Source organism: Carcharhinus amblyrhynchos, chromosome 9, assembly GCF_965287045.1.
Source record: "Carcharhinus amblyrhynchos chromosome 9, sCarAmb.v2.hapA, whole genome shotgun sequence".
NCBI lineage: Eukaryota > Metazoa > Chordata > Chondrichthyes > Carcharhiniformes > Carcharhinidae > Carcharhinus > Carcharhinus amblyrhynchos.
In genome coordinates this window covers 18,399,002-18,419,270 of record NC_137332.1, presented here as the reverse complement: position 1 = coordinate 18,419,270, position 20,269 = coordinate 18,399,002, and the positions used below count along the sequence as shown (strand labels likewise).

Below are 20,269 nucleotides of genomic sequence, written 5' to 3'. Positions count from 1 at the left end.
GCAGTGTGCTTTCCAATGTTGAAATATTTAATATGGAGAAACCAACAATTGACGATAAGTGCATTGATAAGGTGGTATCGAGTAATGGACTCTAATCCTAATGTTCTTAAATCCCACATCTCAAAGTGCTTGGACTTCATGAAACCATACTGCTCATTCAGGTTTCCATCAACCTATCACTTGATCAAACTTCTGGTGTTTCATGGAATCCATCTCCACTTCTCCAATGGACTTTTGTAGCCTGTAGTGATACGTCACTAAAGTGATGTAACTGGGCAATTTAAATGAGGGTTTTTAATGGTTGTAATGAGCTCCATTTTAATGTTTTTACCCAAAATATAATTGCTTCACAGTGCCACGCTCCTTCAGTACTACAGTCATGTTGGGGATTTCTGATTTGACTTATGACTTTGTTTTTAACACTTGGATTGTGTTTGTTTCCTTCTGAGTGGCATGCTTTAAAATAGGACATATTATCTCCTGAGTGCCAAGCTGTGTATTTTTATATTGGTGAAATGGGCAAAGTCTGTTGTGAAAGTTCTAGATGTCTCGCGTACTGTTTTGAATTGCTTATGGCCCTTCAAGTCTGCACTGACTCTTCAAAAGAGCATTTTATCCAGGCCTATACCTGTAAACCTGTGCTTTACCATTGCTAATGCACCTAATCTACACATCTTTGGACGTTCGTTAGAAGTTCAAGTGGAAAGCTTTTTAAATAACAGGACTTTATGCTAATGATGCCCTGAGTGGCTATTTTGCATAGCTTTTTGCCAGAGTATTCGCAGCTGAGTACCCTCTCCTTTTTATTGGTGCAGTTGGTTTGGGTTATATTCAGTGTACCCAAAAAAAAACCACGTGTTCAACTTCATTGTTGAACTCGATTCAAGACTCTTCCCTTGATGGATCCCCTATGGAGGTTGGGACTGTTGCAGACGCACATTTCTTGGTGGGTTTTCTTTCATCTCTCACCCGCTCTGTTGCTAAACCAATCTCAATGCCAGTAGACCAATTGCATGAGGAGGGGGCAGTACCTTGGAATGGTGAACCCTAGTCCCTGCTCTAAACTCTGTAGCCTTGGAGTTTTGCACTCCTTGCATTTGCTCATTTTCAACTCTGCCATTCTTATTGAAACGTAGCCAGAAAAAATGCAACTATAGCATTGATAAACCATTTGTTTACCCAGCCTGATTGGTATTGTTTGATTCTGGAGCTGTTAATAGCTGTCTGTTTACAGACTTAATTTCTGAAGTTGGGCGCTATTATTTTGTAACTCTGAATTGACACTGTTGAACTGATCATTTTGCTTTTCTATAAAGCTCCTGGTGAGCAGAATAGTTTTCTTGCACAAAGTATCTGAGAATGTACTGAATGAACAAAGATCAATTTGAGAATGTAGCAAACTGCAGCTCATGAAGCTTAAAATACACGGTAACTCTTTATTTAATTAAAGTTTTGGCATCAGTGCAGAATTGTTTCATTTGCATGGTCAGAAGTTGTACTAAATTCTTAATCAATATTTCAGGCTCATGAACAAGCTACAACCCAATTCAATCAAGAAAATAAATGAATCCAAATTAAATTGGCACCAGGTAAGAAATTTTCTTGGCCAGCCTATCCTGACTCATTTGGAATCTGATTCTACAGGTGATTTTCAGTGTCCTCATCTGTAAAGCTGAACAATGTGCAAATGATTTTATAGTTTCTGAGCTACCCAGTCCTGACCTTGGCATATGTTCTCACATGCTGTTCTCCAAAGTCGGATGGCTGGAATATTCTCTGGGATATGGTTGAATAACTTGCTGATGTTTGTGGTGAACTGCCAGTTGGACAGGGTACTGGGAAGGTGCCCAGCGAACCATACACCTGTGTATGTGAGTGCCAAGCTGTTTAGTTGATTCACTTTCCCTGACATTCCTATTGGAAGATAGCCCAGCAAATGTCAGCCACAGGCTCAGGAAGCAGTTCTGTTTAATTAGGCTGGTTCAGTATCCTCTTTGGTTCTGGATGCCAGTCTAGAGCTGTCATTTGGATATGGGGGGGAAAAAAAGTATGGTTACAAATTTCTGAGCTGGGCCACTGTTCGTTTGTAGCTTTACTGAGGCAATATTAGAACTGGGTTGGACGAATGGTGCAATTTACTGCCCTGCAGGAAAATGTTTTGAAATTAAGTATGTGGACAAAGATATAGAGTTAATCACAGTGCAAAAAGAGGCCATACAAGCTACATACTGTCCCTCTGGAACAGTCTGACCATCTATTTCACCCCCTCACCACCACACACCCCCGCCCCCATTGTGGTTTCAGACCATTGCCACCTGCATTTAAATAATCTTTGCATTTTCCCCTTTTAATCTTTTATCCAGAATCTAGAACTTTGAACCCCCCCATCCTCATTTTCTTCCTTGTCTATCTTATTTAAACCTGTCATCGTCTCTTTACCTCTTTCAACTCTCCCCTCAATTTTCTTTGTCCCGAGGGGAACAACTTCACCTTCTCCAATCTCACAAGGATCTTGCATCTTTCCTAAACTGGTGACCTGAACCAGACTTATGTTCTCATGTGATTTTGAGTTTTCTGTGGTGCCCTCCATTGTTGAATAGCCACCCAATATTTGTGAAGAATCACCTACTGAGTCAGGTGAAGGCACCTAAAGATCCATATTCCAGCAAACCACTCAAGCACTCAGAAGGAAGTATATGGTAAAGAGCTTGACAAGTGAATAAAACTATTGATCTTTTAGAAATGGGCTATATGTTGTTTAACAGCTACATTTAATTTCTTTCAGCTGGAGAATATTGGAAACTTTATTAAAGCAATCCAGTCGTATGGGATGAAGCCACATGACATTTTTGAAGCAAATGATCTTTTTGAGAATGGAAACCTAACTCAAGTACAGACAACACTTTTGGCACTTGCAAGTCTGGTAAGTGCTATCTAACCTGAAGTTTGTTAATGGATGCTCCTAATGGAGGCCAGATCACACATTTCTATTGGGTATTAAACATTGTTTGACTTGGTGATGGCATTCTTGGCTCTGAGTCAGAAGCTTGTGCATATAAGTTCCACCCCACATTTTTGTGGTGATTTGATTTTAGTGGGCATAGACTACTATGCAGGGTAGCAGGTGGGGTACAAAAGACTGAAACATACAAAGCATTGCATTAATCAGAGATCACAGAGCAGCTAAATTCAAACATGATGAAATGGTTCCATTGTTATGTTTTTATTTGTTTAAATAATGTTATTGTCTCTGGCTGGCTGAACATTCTGCAACCTCTGACCTGGCTCCCCAATCACTGCCAAACACGTAGCCAGGAAAGGTTAGAGCCCTTTTTTAAGTTAGTTTTTTTCCTTTTTATCTCCTCCCTCAGCCCAGCCCTGCAGATGGAAGACAGATGCGTAGGGTGAGAGTTCAGTGAGGAACAAAGCTGGAACATAAGAACATAAGAAATAGGAGCAGGAGTAGGCCACCTAGCCCCTTGAGCCTGCCCTGCCATTCAATAAGATCATGGCTGATCTGATAGAGGTTCAGTTCCACTTACCCACCTGCTCCCCATAACCCTTAATTCCCTTATTGGTCAAAAATCTATCTATCTGTGACTTAAACACATTTAATGAGGTAGCCTCCACTGCTTCAATGGGCGAGAATTCCAAAGATTCACTACACTCTGGGAGAAGTTCCTCCTCAACTCTGTTCTAAATTGATTTCCACCACCACCTCTGCAACCCCCCCCCCCCCCCCCCGCCCCTGCCCCCGCCCCCAAGCATGTGGAAGCTATTCACATGCTCTTTACATGAGAGGTGTTGGTTTAAAAAGCCTTATTTGCTGTTCAGCTTTAGTTACTGATTGCTACTTTGAGATGTAGCTACTCTGAAGTGCTGTTGATTGGAGCATTTTTGGCTGCTGGTGGTTGTTGATGGCAGGTTGGTGAAGGAAGGAAAAATAGAAGGTAAGGGAGATCTGGGATTGGTGATGGGGATGGCATAGGAAAAAGAGAATGGGATGAGAGGAATATGTTGGAGATGGTGTGATGGGGATTTGAATGCTTTTTAATAAGAAATACCAGTTTCACTACAGGTGTTTTGTCAGTCTCTGCTAAATTATTAATTGACTGTGAAATGTATTTTGGAAGTGAGGATGTATTAGGCACAGGAATGCACAGCTTGCCTGGTTCTGCACACAACATAGTGAGGAAGTCTTTGCACCAAGGTGATTAAAAGATCATATAACCTTATGTTTGTAACTGATTTTTCCACATAAGTTATAATGTTTTCCACTTTGGGGTATTTGCTGAGATTCCAGTGGGTGACTACTAATCTGTTCCTGGACAGGATACCATAGCTGTTGATTCGAGATTTACTCCCCTTGCAATTACTTTGTCTCTGTTGCGCTTGGGTTTTGATGGGTACTATGCAGGTTCAACAGTCCTGGGCAAGCCTCTGTGAAGCTTTGAGTATCCTAGCGCTGGCTTCCTTTGACCACCATGAGAATGAACCCCCAGCTCGTTTTCCATGGAAGACTTGCTTGGCTGTTCATGAAAGATTTGCTTTAGTATGAGATATCAGGCATTTTGGCTACATGAACAGCCCAACTAAGGTTATGACTGACTCAATCTGGTATGGGTACTTGGAATGCCAGCTCTGAGCACCTCAGTGTCTGGTATTTTGTGCTGCTATCTGATCTTCAGAAGCTTCTGAAGGCAGTGCAAGTGAAATTGGTTGAGCTTCTTGGCATGAAGCTAGTACACAGGCCAAGTCCTTCATTGCATAGAGCAGTATCAGCAGGACTGTTGCTCTATAGATATTGGTAAGCAAACTTGCTCATCTTTGTTCCTAGACTGATGTTTGAAGTCTAACAAAGACTGCACTTGCTTTGGCACTTGTACCTGTCTCTTCATCTGTCTAAACAACTCAGAAGTGTTCTGTTGAGATGATTTGAACTGGCCCACTGCTGACAGATTTTGGTCATACACTGAAACCTTGGGCTCAAAGTGGCACTTTCCTGGAGTAGGAAATACATTTGTATTTACTCCAGTTTCTTTTGTATTAATTGTAAGGCTGAAAATGCCACATGCAGTGGAGAACAAGTCCGTGCTCCACTGCACGTCAACACTGAACTGGCAGCAAGTGCAGTGATCTGCAAACTGGAAATTCAATTATGTCCTTGGCGACATTGGTCTTTCCCAAAGTCATCTTGGAGTGAGCAGCTTCCTTTCCATTCAGTATCTGATTTCAATGTCAGGATTGTCGTCATGGAAGGCATCTAAGGGTATGGCAGTGTAAACATCTGAAATTAGATGGCACTGGTGTGCAGCCCTGTTTAGCTCTCAAATGAGTCAAAATGCTCCATCCAGGGCGTACACAAGCATGTGTTAATGAAACTATTGAACCATTGTGACGAATTTCCCAGGGCAGCTGAATTTTTCCATTGTCTTTCAAAAGCCCTCACTGTGTCAAAAGTCCTTGGCCTGGTCAACAAATGTAGCGTTGTGTTCCATGTTCTTTTGGTTTATGGCACTTTCCCCTGGATCTGTCTAACTGCAGTAACTCTGACAGTAGATTCAGGTCAAGATGTTACACTAGAAGTTCAGAAGGATTCTGGCATAGTGGCCAAACTTTTGTTGGCATTGGGAGAGTTGTGAAATTCCCCTGCAAGATTGGTGTGTTTCCTTTTGTTTGTACCAGTGTACAGTAGAGGCATCTTTGTATTATGGGATGGTTATTTGCCCCCACGTTGAAAAGTTTGAGAGTTTTGTGACTAGACATTGACCTTCATAGACCTCAGCGGGGATAGCATAAATTCTTGGAGCTTTGCTGCCAGACAGAGGTTTGATTGCATTCATCATTTTTAACAGTATGGGAGGGTCATCAGTAGAGCAATTGGCAGCCTATTGATGGCTTCTTTGGATGTGGTTAAAAATTCTGTACCCATTATTCTAGAATTTGGGCTTCCTCTGAGTAGTCTCAGCCTTCTGGCACCATGGCACCATCCAGGTAGCAGCAGTATATTCTATGTACAAGATGCACTGTAGCAACTCGTTAAGCTGCCTTCAGCAGTGCCTTCTGAACTTGCAACCTCTACCATGTGCAAGGACAAGTGTAGCAAATACCTGGGAATGCCACGTGAATGCTCCCCTCCAAGCTATGCATCATCCTCACTTAGGAATTGTATTGCTGTTCTTTTGGCTGAGCAACAGTAAAATCTTGGACTTCTTTTTCTATTAGCACTGTTGGTGTACCTATATCACATGGACTGCAGTTGTTCAAGAATACCACTCACTGTCTTCTCAAGAGTGACCTAGGGATGGGCAATAAATCTTGGCTTTCCCGGTGATGCTTGCATCCCATGAAAAACATTTACACAATGAAGATGCACTGATGCTGACCATTGCAGGCCTTTTCTCACTACTGTTGTATGCCAACCACTACTGCCTTTCATTCTTTTGAGTGAGTTCCCAGTTCGATGTGGATTTTGGAAATTGCTGTAGCATTACCTTCTAATTTCCCATTGCCCACTTAAAGGCAGGTGACACTATGCAAATATTGTTTTAATAACTGTGGCCAGTAATCCTTTTTTTCTTTTCTTTTAACTTTTTTTAGCACTGCTGAAACTCATGTTATGTGGCATTAATTTAACAAAAGTTTATTCAAGAGCTATGGAGGCTCCATCTCTGAATGCTGTTGAATTTGGCTGAGAATGCTAGGGTTAAGACAATTTTCACCATCTGACGATGTTCCTCATGTTCTAAATTAATCATGTATTATTTTGGAATGCCTATTCCTTACGCACAGATGAGCGTTTACATAGTCCACCTGATTTCTATTTGCTGCTTTTTCTCTTCCTTGCCTATTTTGTATTTTCCTGCATTATTATTTTTGCACTAGTAATACTTGAATATGGCAGCAGCAAAATCAAAATTGCTCATCTTCAGTTGGATCAAAATCTGATCCTCTTGTGGGTGCTTGCCATTATCCTCTGCCTTATACCTTTCCCTTCCCTATCACATTTCAGTCTTCCCCGCTTAAGTGAAAGTGGATTTGCTTTTAATTTTTCTCCCCTTTTTCTTTGTATTGTGGTATTTTGTTGAAGGCGTTCCTATCTATTTTGAGTTGCTAATTCTTTTAAGCATTTTGTTGCTCAATTTTGTCCTTGACTTTTGTAGGAAAAGATGTACCAAACTCTCAGCTTGCATTTGAATGAAGTTACAAATTGAATGAACAGAGGAGGATCATATGTGGATGGATGGTCACTGTTCTTAAGAAATGCTTTAAATTGTACTTTTTAATTTATGAATGTATAACTGTGCTGCGTTCAGTCAACAGTAAGTCACTCGAGCCTAAATATGTGCTCCAAAGTCTGGAAACTTAAGATTGATCTGGCTAACAGAATGTGGGAGATGGTGTTCCAAGAGAATTGATGCCAGGATCACTGTTGTTCACTGGTCATCTTAATGACTTAGTCTCCAAAATTGGAAATACAATTTTGCCAGTGATACCAAGTTGGATTGTACAACGAAGGCTAAGAGGTACTGCATCCAAATACGGGATGCCATAATGAGCTTGCAGGATGTATGTGAGAAAGGCAAATTAGTAAATGTGAGGGTGGTCATTGAGTAGGAAGAATAATGAGGTTCCATAATCCACAGAATACAGAGTCTTGAATAAATGAACAAAAATGGTAACACTCTCAAATTAATGCAGGTTAATGAGACCACAAACAAAACTCTGGGTTTCATTTGTAGTCATGATGTGGGTATGCCGGCGTTGGACTGGCGTAAACACAGTAAAAAGTCTGACAACACCAGGTTTTAGTCCAACCTATTTATTTGATAATATACTCGCAAGCTTTCGGGTTAGCCCCTTCGTCAGGGGCTAACCCGAAAGCTTGCGAGTATATTATCAAATAAATAGGTTGGACTAAAACCTGGTGTTGTCAGACTTTTTACTTTCATTTGTAGACCAGAATTAACCTCTGCACGTTTTACTTTAAACTTGTGTAGTGTCGTGGACCACATCCAAGCACTTATCAACTGTGGCTGTCTCTTAATTGGAGGATAAGCATTTAATTGTGATTGCAAGTTTCTGCCATGGGCCTTTGTGTGACAACAGGCTGATTCTTGACCTGAAAACTAGGTACATGAGTCAGATGACCCATGAGGCAGTGAGATCTATCTCATAATTTTAAAGCATTTGGATTGAAGCAGATGCAGCCTGATGGAAAGTTGATGCCATTTTAAATGGTGGAAAGCTGCTGCTGTGCATCATGGAAAGCTTCAGCGTGCCTTTTGTCATGGTGTATAGTTACGATGACGGATTATGGTTGGGGGGGTGGTGGTGGTGGTGGGTGTGCTGTGGGAATTGTGCTCCCTTTTTTTTAAAATGAATGCAGTGGACTTTTAAAATGGCTGCCAAGAATCACCTGATTTTACAACTGGAATGTTTCCTCCATTTCCAGAGGGTTCCAAATGGATTGCAAGTGAACATACCCAGACATGAAAATGCATTTGAAATTCAATGGGCCAAAACTTCTGGGCTCCCCAGTGATCTGAGAAAGCAATTTAAATCCCAATGTGATTGCTCTTGAGATTATAAATTGCCAGATTTAAATTTTCTTCGGCCACAAAGATGCTGATCCCTTGTGTGGTTCTTCTACCAGGAAGTGGGACAGCCTATTTTTAGGAATTTTTATTTGTTTTGTCTCCTCATTTGGGGTGAGTAGAGGGTATCCTGAATGGACTGCTCAGTCACTGCTGCTGGCCAGAGACACACCTGTCACAAGTGTCCAACCACCTTCCTGTGTCGTCTGTGTGGAGTTTCTTGATCGGGGGACAGATACGTAGCCCTGTCCCCATCACCAATTCTCCACCGCCCTAGGACTTGGAAATGGAAGCTGGTAAAAGTTTTGTGTGATATTGTTCAATGTGGGGACCTTGGGGCTCCTCTGTTGTCCCCACGATCTTGACGGTTGGTGGTCAGACATGTCAGATCATGATAGTCGGACTGACCTTTTACTGAGGAACCACCTCTTGTCTTCTCAGCCAGTGAAGCACATAGTCTTTTACCTCTTCAGCTGTTGAAGACTTTTTGGACTGCATTTTGTGTAGTATCTTTACCTCAACCTCACCTCCATGGGCAAGGAGCTCCCAATGGCATCGTTTAAGGGATCAGAGTGCCCAAGCCTCGCCACCACATTATGAAAAGTCCAAAGATGTGCGGGTTAGGTTGATTGGCCATGCTAAGAAATTGCCCCTTAGTGTCCAGGATGCGTAGGTTAGAGGGATTAGTGGGTATAATATGTAGGGACATGGGGCTAGGGTCTGGGTGGGATTGTGTTCAGTGCAGACTTGATGGGCCGAAGGGCTGTTTCTGCACTGTAGGGTTCTATGAAAGCGATTCACACAAGCACTGTGTACAGTTCTGGTCTCTGTTACAAAAAGAATATGGAGGCACTGCAGAAGGAGCAAACAAAGCTTACAAGGATGATGCCAGATAAGAGGTTATGTTATTTGGAAATGGCTGAACAGACTGCGGCTTTTCTCCAGAAAAAGGCCAGGCTGAGGAGTGACCTAACAAAGGCCTTTAAATTCTAATGCTGTTCAGGAGGGTGGACATAGATATTTCCAGATGGGGAAGAGTCTGCTTATAAATTATAAATACAAAGTAGATCTCAATCATTCTAACAGGGAATTCGGGAGAAATTTCTTTACCAGAGAATGGTTAAAATATGGTACCACATGAGGACTAACGAATGTGAAGAGCATTAAAGGGCAAGTTAGATAAGTACATAGTGTAGAAAGGAAGACAAGATCAGTAGTTCAAGTAAATGAAACAGGATCAGAGGGAAGACACACAAAGTATGGATCAGGTGGACCAAATGGCCTGCTTGCTATAAATTCCATGCAAGATAAGAGAGGCAGCTAATCAACAAATAAAAGGAAATGTTTAAAATTTTATGCCACGAAATTCCCACTTTTTATGGTTTAAGTGAGAAAGATTGTAGTTTTCCTTTGCAAAGGCAACAATATTGTTACTTTGGTGCTGAAAATTGAAAAATGTAGTAAGGCAGTAGAGAACGCTGGGGGGGGATGGGGAGTAAAGTTTGGTTTGTGTATTAGGAGTATTTCTGATTCATTGCTGAAGTTAACTTGCAGATTCTGAAACAGTTCCTTGGTGCCTTACTGCTTTGCAGAGTTGCAATTTGTTTCTCTTCCTGCTTGTATTTGGTCTTCATGTTCCATATGCAGTTTTGCTGTAATTCTTAAGTTGCTCTTCTATAATTGCTCCAGAGGTAATGCTGCCTGAACTGTTAGTGGTTTGCATCTGATGTCACTAAACTTGATTTCTTTTGAACAGGCTAAAACTAAAGGCTTTCACACAAGAATGGATATTGGCGTTAAATATGCAGATAAGCAAGAAAGACACTTCAAGGAGGAAAAACTGAAGGCTGGACAAAGTGTAATTGGGCTTCAGGTAGCCATGACTTATTTTTCAAGTTATTTTTCAATTGGCGAGGTATTCCTCTCTTCCCAACCTAATTCTTAGCTGGAACCGAGGCCATTTTAAAAATATTGTTGTTTGCGGGGAGGGGGGGTGTCTAAATAGTCAGCTTCTTCGTACCCACAAAGTGTCCTGACATTAGGCAGAAGGATAGCAGCTGCAGTCAAAACCCCCCATGATGCCCTCACTTGCCTTTTTGGCCTTGAGCCCATGGTGACTTAGGCTGATTTGATGTACTGCCACTAACTACTTCTGGTGCTGGTGGCAATGATGAGCTACTGGCTGCTAGTTGGCAACTCTCACTGGGTGAGACTAATGCCACCAAAGATCTCTTTGGGAAGACCTGCTGATGGCCATTTGAAGGGTGTTTGATTCCATCAGGTCCCTTCCCCGCCCATAGTTCTGACTAGTGAGATCTGCATTCAGCCTGATTAAATCCCAGCCAATTGTCTTCTGAAACGCTTCTAGCCCGATTTTTAAATGCTGTCTGAATTCAGCTGGGCTATTGATGGTACACTTGTATTGCAACACATGTCCTTGGTTTGCTCTTGATGCCACCATAAAGGAAATGTATCTAATTTCAGATGGGGACCAACAAGTGTGCCAGCCAAGCAGGTATGACTGCCTATGGGACCAGAAGACACCTTTATGATCCAAAGACTCATACTGAGAAACCTTATGATCAAACAACCATAAGTCTCCAAATGGGAACAAACAAAGGTGCCAGTCAGGTAAGCAACCCAGTATGTGCGTGTATGGTTTAATAAATTGCAATCAGAGCTGAGATTTGATCTTTTTTCCAGTCGAAGACCATGTAGAAGTTGAAATAATTCCTCCAAGGCTGGTGTCCCTTCACCAAATTTAGATCTATTTACATAAGTAAGCAACACTCAGGCACTTCCTCATACAGCATATAAATCTGGAGTGCCAGTAGCCCTGACACTCTACATAATGTCGCCATGCAGGGATCCTGGATTGGACAGGTCATTCCTGCCTTAATCTGGGAGCTCATAATCCCAAGTGGTCCACGTTGTGGGCCTCATTAGAATCATTACTAGGGTAACTAATTTTCAGTGGTATAGCTCATGCACCTTCCCTTTGTTACAGACTTTCAGTAATCTGTTCAATTACTGCACATAATCAACTGCCTGTTAATTCCACACTCAGATCTTTGTTCTCTTGCATTCCTCCATGATAATGATGTCATTGACTTTAGAGGCTGAGTAGGAATCTTTCATGGCAAACCTGGCTATGTTAGTGTTGTAATAAACTGCTGACTTTAACTCCTAATGGCCCCAAAGACTTCTCCGTTTGCCACCCGATTTGAGCAAATAGGAAGTTGCACACAAAATGGCAAATAGCCGATTTTACATGCCTTGCTTTGCTTACTAGTTCTTGAATTTGCAGTCTAATTTTAAACAGTTCAGGTCAGTGGAGCAGAGCACGTCTGAACTCTGTGAGCAGATGGTTACTTCCTGCATGGTCACTCGAGCTGTCCGCCGCACCCTCACGTCACCCGTTGTCCTGATTACAGTTAGTTTGAGTGGTTGAAAGCCTTCACAGAAATTTGAGACTTGAGCAGTAAGGCATCTAAAGACGACAAGGTCTGTTGCAAAATCAAATATTTCAATATCCTGGCATTTTGCTGTGTTGGTGTTCTATTACGCAGAAAACTATATTTTAAGAATGAAATCTCATGCAAAATGATCCATTTATGCTTGGACCCCACCTGCCCCACACACACACAATGGAACTAAACTTCAGTTTGCCATCTTAGCTGAGATACTTGGAAGTACAAGCCATGCAGTATAACAGTTATATTAGAAATGTAAAAATGTAATCTCGAAGAAATGATATGAATTAGGAATTCTGTAGAGATTTTTTTCAAATGTGCAGAAAGAAATGCTTTTACTACTGTGAGGAGCCAACCTGGGGTATTCACTAAAAACATATTGAAGGGACCTGATGTCTCCCTGAAACAGTTGGTTAGTCTTTATGGCCTGATCGTTCTCCAGCTGGCAAGCGATTGAACATGTATACCTGTGTGATGGTTGGTGTATCCCGGATGGCTGATGGTGCTGCTTAGGATGATCCCATTGGGGCCTCCGGTTTTCCCTGACCTGCATCACCTCTTCCCACCCCAGCCTCTTTGCTGCCTGCAGAGAGACGAGAGGGGGCAGCTGAGATTGACAAATTTTTAATTAATTGCCTAGCTCCTTCGAGCAACCCGAGTTTTGAGTTTCCCGTACTTGACATCCTGAGAGTTATCACACCTCCCCAGACAGCAAGACATTTGAATCCTTAGATTTTAATGAATGTGTAATACTTGTGTTGTACTCAAAGTCAATTGTGGATTACTCGCATGAACTTCCAAACAATAGCCCATGTTTATTATCATGTCAATGGATTTTTTTTTATTAAGCTACCTAAGAAGAATAGTGGGTGGTGGTAAACTACCTTTGAACCAAAATTTGGGATCTTTAATAAAAGGTTATATTTTAGGTATTAGCATTCACTTTTTTTATTCTTTTTCACCATACTGTTAGGCACAATTCCAAACTGTAAAACTATCAATTATTTCACTTCTGTATTAAAACCATATTTGCATGCATCATTCTTCCTGCACCCCTTTAGGCTGGTATGACTGCTCCAGGTACCAGAAGACATATCTACGATCAAAAAGTGTCGACGGAGAAATGTGACACTTCTACAATATCGCTGCAGATGGGCACTAATAAAGGGGCATCTCAAACAGGCATGACTGTATATGGTCTTGGACGGCAGGTGTACGACTCCAAATATTGTGCCACCCCAACTGAGCCTATAATTCACAATGGAAGCCAGGGAACAAATGGTTCAGAATACAGTGATGGAGATTACCAAGGCGATTACCCTGACGACTATCCCCTAGAGTATCAGGATGAGTACCAAGGAGATTACCGTGGTGAATATTCCGATCACGGTGTTGATTATTAATGAGCAGTATTATGACCCAATACGCCTTTGTGAACTAGCTAGACAGCTTTGGTTTTGCTACAGTCTTCCATGAATTTAAAGGTCCAAAAGATTGGATTGCTGCCTTTTCCGTGCACAGCTAATCCATAAAATCAGTATTTTGCTGTCTTGCTTTTCTATTCTTTATTGCCACTTGCTGGTAGCAGTAATTATCATTTTTAAGTACTGGAGATGATTCTGTTTCACTTTGAGTTGAAGAAACAAAAACCTAAAATCAACATTTAGAAATCATACCTGGCAACCTTCTATTAAAATTAGTTGTTTTGACTTTTAACTGCCTCCTTGCACAGCATGTTTGATTGGATTTTGGGAGGCTGCCAGAAATATTGCTAAAATAGGACTTCGTATTTTCCTTTAAACAAACACGACGCATGTCTGCTGCACCATTTGCTGTCAGCTATGATGTAGTGACAGATGTTAAGAGCTCAAACAGTGTAAAATGTGCATTTACAGCTAGCCAGTTGTCATATCCTTTAGTCTTATGATTTTTGTTCTAACTTTTGTATGGGACCAATGCCTTTTCAAATGCACAAAACTTAGAGTGAACACAAAACTATGAAGAATATCTTACTTGTGGATAATGGCTCTTTTACGATTGAGAAGTGAAATGGCCCTTGAAAGCTGCAAGTAAGAAACGGGGCAGTTCCACACTGGTGTTTTCTGGAACCCAAAGCTAAAATACTGGGGCGCAAATCTTAAAATAGTTAACCATGCCTTAAACGGTTACATCCTGAACTGTTGAACAAAACAATTAGTTATGCAATATGTAGGGTAGGGTAATAAGTTTAAAATGATACACCTTGATATAATGCGTTGTTTAGAACCATTGGGATGTTGCATGTGTTAAGAGGCAAAAACTTGTGATTGAAAACTGAAATCATTCTTTTCATTAACCAAATGAAGTGACAGAAACAATTGAGCAAATATCTGTACTAAAAAGGGACTTTACGAAACGCCATGCTTTTTTTCCATTTTTGCTGTAGATTAAATGTATTTTACTTATGTGCCATATTTTATCCCTGTAGGAATTCTGTCCTCACTTTTTTGTATTTATTGCCATTTTCTTTGGCATAAATGTCTTTGTGTATGGTTCATTTTTGTGAATAAAAATTACTATAGAGACAACTTGTCCACATAGCAATAATCGTCTGTGCCTTTCTTTTGTCAAGTCTCTTTTCTGTGTTAAAATACTGGGTAGCATGAGCTTAGATTTGATTAACTCAAAAGTGAATTCTGTTTCTGTGCAAATTCCAGTTTGCTTTCAGTATAGCTGATCCACACAATGCTCCTGTTTATAAGAGGAGTTAAACCAACCTACCATTAAAACATAATCAAGGTTGATTTTTGCAGTAATTGCTAAGTCACAGTTACTGATTTGATTGCTGAAGTGAATCTTTAAATTCACCCAGCAATCACATCTGAAGAACCAGAATAATTAATCTAGGTATTTCCAATCTATTTATTTCTATTCAGTTGCATGTCTTACCATTTGGAACTGCAGCTGCTTGGAATTATGTTAAAAGGTTGCAACAGAGTTGAGAGGTACTGATAATGTAAGGCAGTTTTCTTAAGTATTTCTGCACTGTGCAATTCTTTCTGAGCAGTTTGTTACTCCACACACATGCCTTGACGTTGAGTCTTGAGAACAGGAAAGAGATGGAATTGGAATTAATTGCAAATATTAGTCATTACTTAACTATTTCAACTAGTTGACCAATACAAACTAGAGTTACTACAATCTAAAATCACAACAGCGTCACATTTAGTGGAAAATAAAACTGGCGCAAACATTGATCGATTCATCAATTAACCCAACGTGCACAGCAATTTAGCACACTGTCACAAATATTGAACTCAATAAAAATTTACTCTAAGAAAATAGGATCTGATCTGCCTCCAAAGGAATGTATAGAGACACTCTGTCTAGAAGGGACTAGTATTTGACACAAAATGGATGATAAATTCAGCACAGTGTCATATCTGATTTTCAAAATGCTTGATGGTCTGCCTACCTAAAGTAGGAAAGTCTTGACATAAATGTACAGGGTGCTGATGTGACCACTCCAGTACTGCCCATAGTTTTGCCTTTATTTCAGGAGGGATGTGTTTGCATTGGAGGTAGTTCAGTGAAGGCTTAACAAGGAAATGTTGAGCATGTTTGGCCAATGCTCATTGGAATTGAAGACTCAGGGATTCTATTGAGATTGAGCAAGCTTGATGGGGGTAGATGTCTAAAAGTTATTTTCCCCTCATGGAAGAATCTAGAGCAGAGGGCATTGTTTCAGAATAAGAGAAATTATCTCTCTAGGTTCTTAATCTTTGGAATTCTATACCACAGAGAAGAGTGAAGACTGTATCAGTGAATATATTAGGGAGTGGAAGGTTATGGGGAACAGGCAGGAAAGTTTGAGTTAAGGCCATGGTCTTATTGAAAGATAAAGGGGCATATAACCTGCTCCTAATTGCTATGTTCTTCTGTCTTGTTTGACTATTTGAATAACTGGGATCACTTTGTCTAATCATGATGGCCCAGATCTCCTGACCAGAAATCAATTTCCCATCCTGATCAGACCAAAAGATGCACGCTTGCCTCCCATTGAAATTTTAGAGCAGTCTTCCCATGGAGACCTTCACACCTGGGAACAGCTCACGGAATCAGTGCTGAACACATGTCCCCTTTTCATAGCACTAACTGTTGACTGATAAGTAGAGTTTAAATGTTCCAAAGCTCCTTTGAAAACAGCCAAGGAGGAGAAAGTAAGTTTGCAGTGGGGGGCAGGGTGCTTAGTCAGGGCTGTCCTGAGTGGTAAGAAGACTCGCAACACCAGGTTAAAGTCCAACAGGTTTATTTGGTAGCACAAGCCATAAGCTTTCGGAGCACTGCTCCTTCTTCAGGTGAGTGGGATTTTTGTTCACAAATAGGGCATATAAAGGCACAAACTCCACACTGTGACTAAGAGTGTGTGACTGGAGGGAATCCATTCTATAATTACCTGGATGTTAGACCAGGATTTTTTTTTGACGAATATTTTGGAATCCTCTGAAATCGCTGACTCTGTGACTCAATTTTTTGGGGGGAGACAAGGATTTGCCCATCAAAAGTCCAAGCTTAGGGGTCTGTAGTGCATCTTCTGGAGTGTCTGGTCCCTGTCTGGAAACACAAAGATCTATATTTTTAACTCGAGAGAGAGAGTTCTGTTTACCTAAGCATGCACACAGCTTATCTGGGCAAGACTTTTTTCCCAGCCAGTCATACTAACTGAAGCTGTGCCTAGCTGCGATCTGAATGCAGTCACTGGTCTGAAATTACAATGTGGATATAACCTTACTGAGAGCTAAGTCTTTTTGTAAGCTAATTGACAATCTTTTGTTCCTAGACTATTTGAATATTAAGTATCATCATTTCTACAGCAACTGTTTGGTACTCAACTGGTGTAGTGACATGTGCTACAGTGTTTAATTTTATTACTAGAGTGCCTGTTTATCCAAAAACATAGGTGGAACAGAAGTAAACTGATGCACTTTGCCAAAAGTGCCTGTTATTCTAATGCATTCACATTTTTATCAATGTCATCTAACTGCAGAACTTGCATCCAACTACCTTTTAAGATGGCCAGAGTATTGTGTGCAATATTACACTGCATGCAGTAGAAGAAGATTGTGGCTTCAGGGAGCACACTAATGTAGATTCAATGGATTGCTGTCTGGGGTGAGGGAATACAAATATGAAGAAAAACTTTGGCTCTTTTTGTTGGAATAACATGCAAGATTATGGGGTGATTGAATGTTTGATCAAGCCAAACTTTTTCAGAAGGTGGGTCAGAATTGCTTTTGAGGCTGTAAAATATGCAGTTGGAGTGGATAATTGAAATAGAAGCCATGCTGACACTTGGGAAATGGAAACACAGCAGGCACCAGGGATTAAGGAGTGCTGCTTGGGTGTATGGGAAACACCCTGATGAACTGGCTGGAATGAATGATCTGCTGTTGTATTGTAACTTCTAACTTCTAATGTAACACCTCAGCAAAATTCATTTAGGTATAGTGTATATTCCATCACACTGCTCACTTGTGGGAAGTGACTTGCTACAATACTCAGCTTCTGACCTGCTCTAAGAGCTGTAGTCTTCATAGCTGGCCCAGTTTCTGATCAATGGTGACCTGAAGATGTTGACGGGTGGAAGGTTTGACCATAGAAATGCTGCTGACAGCCATCACGCAAGTGGTTGCAGAAGGTCAGGGGACATGGAGTTGGGGGTAGGGTGTTAGCGTGGCTAGAGGACTGGTTGTCAAACAGGAGGCAGAGAGTGGGGGTCAATGGGTGCTATTCGGATTGGCGGTTGGTGACTAGTGGAGTGCCTCAGGGGTCGGTGCTGGGGCCTCAGCTATTTACCATTTATATAGATGATCTGGAGGAGGGAACCGAGTGTATGGTGTCGAAATTTGCTGATGACACCAAGATTGGTGGAAAGGCAAATTGTGCGGAGGGTGTGGAGAGTCTGCAGAAAGATCTAGATAGGCTGGGCGAATGGGCCAGGAAATGGCAAATGGAATTTAATGTTGGCAAGTGCGAGGTGGTCCACTTTGGTAGGAATAATGGTAGGAAGGATTATTACTTACGTGGAGAAAAACTGCAGCAGGCGACGGTGCAGAGGGACCTCGGGGTCCTTGTGCATGAGTCGCAAAAAACCCAGCTTGCAGGTGCAGCAGGTGGTCAGGAAGGCGAATGGGATGCTGGCCTTCATAGCGAGGGGGATTGAATATAAAAGTAGGGAGGTCTTGTTGCGGCTATATAGGGCATTGGTGAGGCCGCAGCTGGAGTACTGTGCAGTTTTGGTCGCCGTACTTACGCAAGGATATTTTGGCCTTGGAGAGAGTGCAGAGGAGGTTTACTAGGCTGATGCCAGAGTTGAGGGGGTTGCGCTATGAGGAGAGGCTGAATAAACTAGGCTTGTACTCGTTAGAGTTTAGAAGAATGAGGGGACATCTCATTGAGACATATAAGATGATGAATGGGATGGATAGGATAGAGGTGGAGAGACTCTTCCTGCTCAGAAAGGACAGTAGGACTAGGGGGCACAGCCTCAAGATAAAGGGGGGGGGGGGCGGGTGGCTTAGAACGGAGTTGAGGAAGATCTTCTTCACTCAAAGGGTGATGAATCTCTGAAATTCTCTGCCCGTTGAAGTGGTGGAGGCTACGTCGCTAAATATTTTTAAGTGGGTTGATGGGTTTTTGATGAGAGGGGATTAAGGGTTATGGGGAGAGGGCGGGAATGTGGAACTGAGCCACGGCAGATCAGCCATGATCTTATTGAATGGCGGGGCAGGCTCGAAGGGCCAGATGGCCTACTCCTGCTCCTATTTCTTATGTTCTTATCTCACCCCAAACTTGAAAGTTGCTTTGTGCAGGCACGCATTGCTTCGTTATGAGGGGTTCCAGATGGAATTGAATAGTATGTTTTTTAAAATTAATAAGATGTGGGCATTGCTGGCTGGATCAGCATTTATTGCCCATCCCTAATTGCCCTTGAGGCACTTACTAGCTCATTTAAGAATCAACATGGATCTGGAGCCTTATTATATCTGAACAGGTAAGGATGGCAAGTTTCTTTCCCTCAAGGAGAAGAAGCAACATGCAGGAATAAAACACGATTCTCCCCAACTAATAGTGGTTTAATGCAGATCTTTCTTCAGCTAAGTACAGCAAGTATGGTGGTAATTTGGTGATGAAAGCAGCTGTTAAATTACATTGGGTAGTTTTCAGCTTACATAATGAAAACCTCTTGTGAATTTTCTTTTGGAAAATATTTTCCAAAATTCTCCTTCATCACTTAGTTTTATTGGTCATCATTTAAAACAGCATGTAGGGACATTAAATAGTCAGGGCTAATGGAATTAAAGCAGTATCTTTCCAAAATCTCTAACTGGCATTTTGATCAAGACCTTGCATTCCATTGCTGGGTATTTTTGTATTTGTGCTTCATGTTTTGTAGCACAGTAAGGCATTGTTACAGCTCAGTGATTGGGAACCAGCCAACTCCCTGTTATAGCTTGCAGAAGTGGTAAAATTAAAAGTCCCATTTTCTTTCTGATGTTCTAGTAATAATGAAGCTAAACAATGCATCAATTGTTGTATGTTTATTACAGGCCTGGGACAATTTAACAGCTGAGCTCCAAGCCATCGCTGAACAAAGTCCTAGTTTTAAATGCATACGGATTCTTACATTTAGAACAGTGACTACACTTCATTGGCTGTGAAAAAAGTACTTCTGGATGTCCTGAGCACTATGTGAATTACATGTCATTTTCTTTCCTCCTACACTGTTCTACTTGTGCTCCAGTGTCAGCGAATGCTTTTTCTTTGCAATTGGATGACTGTCTCATAAGTGCTGGAGCTTTTCAAAAATAGAGAAGATCATGTAAATTACTGCTAGGGCACAGGATCAGCATTACTGCAGCGATCTTAATTTCACAGATGATGCTAATGAGAGCACAACGTTCTCCAGTTCCTTGTTTTCAATTTAATACCAAACTTTTGTAAACGGATACAGATTGGCTACTATGTGTATTAGAATCAAATGAAGGTTGGGATTCCACAAGAGGGGACACTCACTGTCTCATCATAATTAATCTTTCATGTAATCTGAATTTAACACTACCTGAGTAACTCCTGGTTATTTTAACAGCAATGCCACACATTTTGTTTTTCAACTCATTGGACAACTTAGTCAATGGCTGGGATTTTCTAGCCCCAGGT

The 20,269-nt window shown here is 41.3% G+C and overlaps 1 protein-coding gene across 2 annotated transcripts in view; it reads left to right on the top strand.

Annotated features, from left to right (window-relative positions):
• The window catches only part of cnn3a (calponin 3, acidic a), a 71,457-nt gene extending 56,801 nt beyond the window's left edge, over positions 1-14,656 (top strand). For both annotated transcript variants that reach the window (XM_080195267.1, XM_080195266.1), the window contains exons 3-7: positions 1,523-1,589; positions 2,786-2,923; positions 10,354-10,470; positions 11,082-11,228; positions 13,132-14,656. In XM_080195267.1, coding sequence (XP_080051393.1) covers positions 1,523-1,589; positions 2,786-2,923; positions 10,354-10,470; positions 11,082-11,228; positions 13,132-13,473 — 811 coding nt within the window. In that variant the 3' untranslated portion in view covers positions 13,474-14,656. The remainder of the gene's footprint in view (positions 1-1,522; positions 1,590-2,785; positions 2,924-10,353; positions 10,471-11,081; positions 11,229-13,131) is intronic.
• Positions 14,657-20,269: the final 5,613 nt, after the last annotated feature.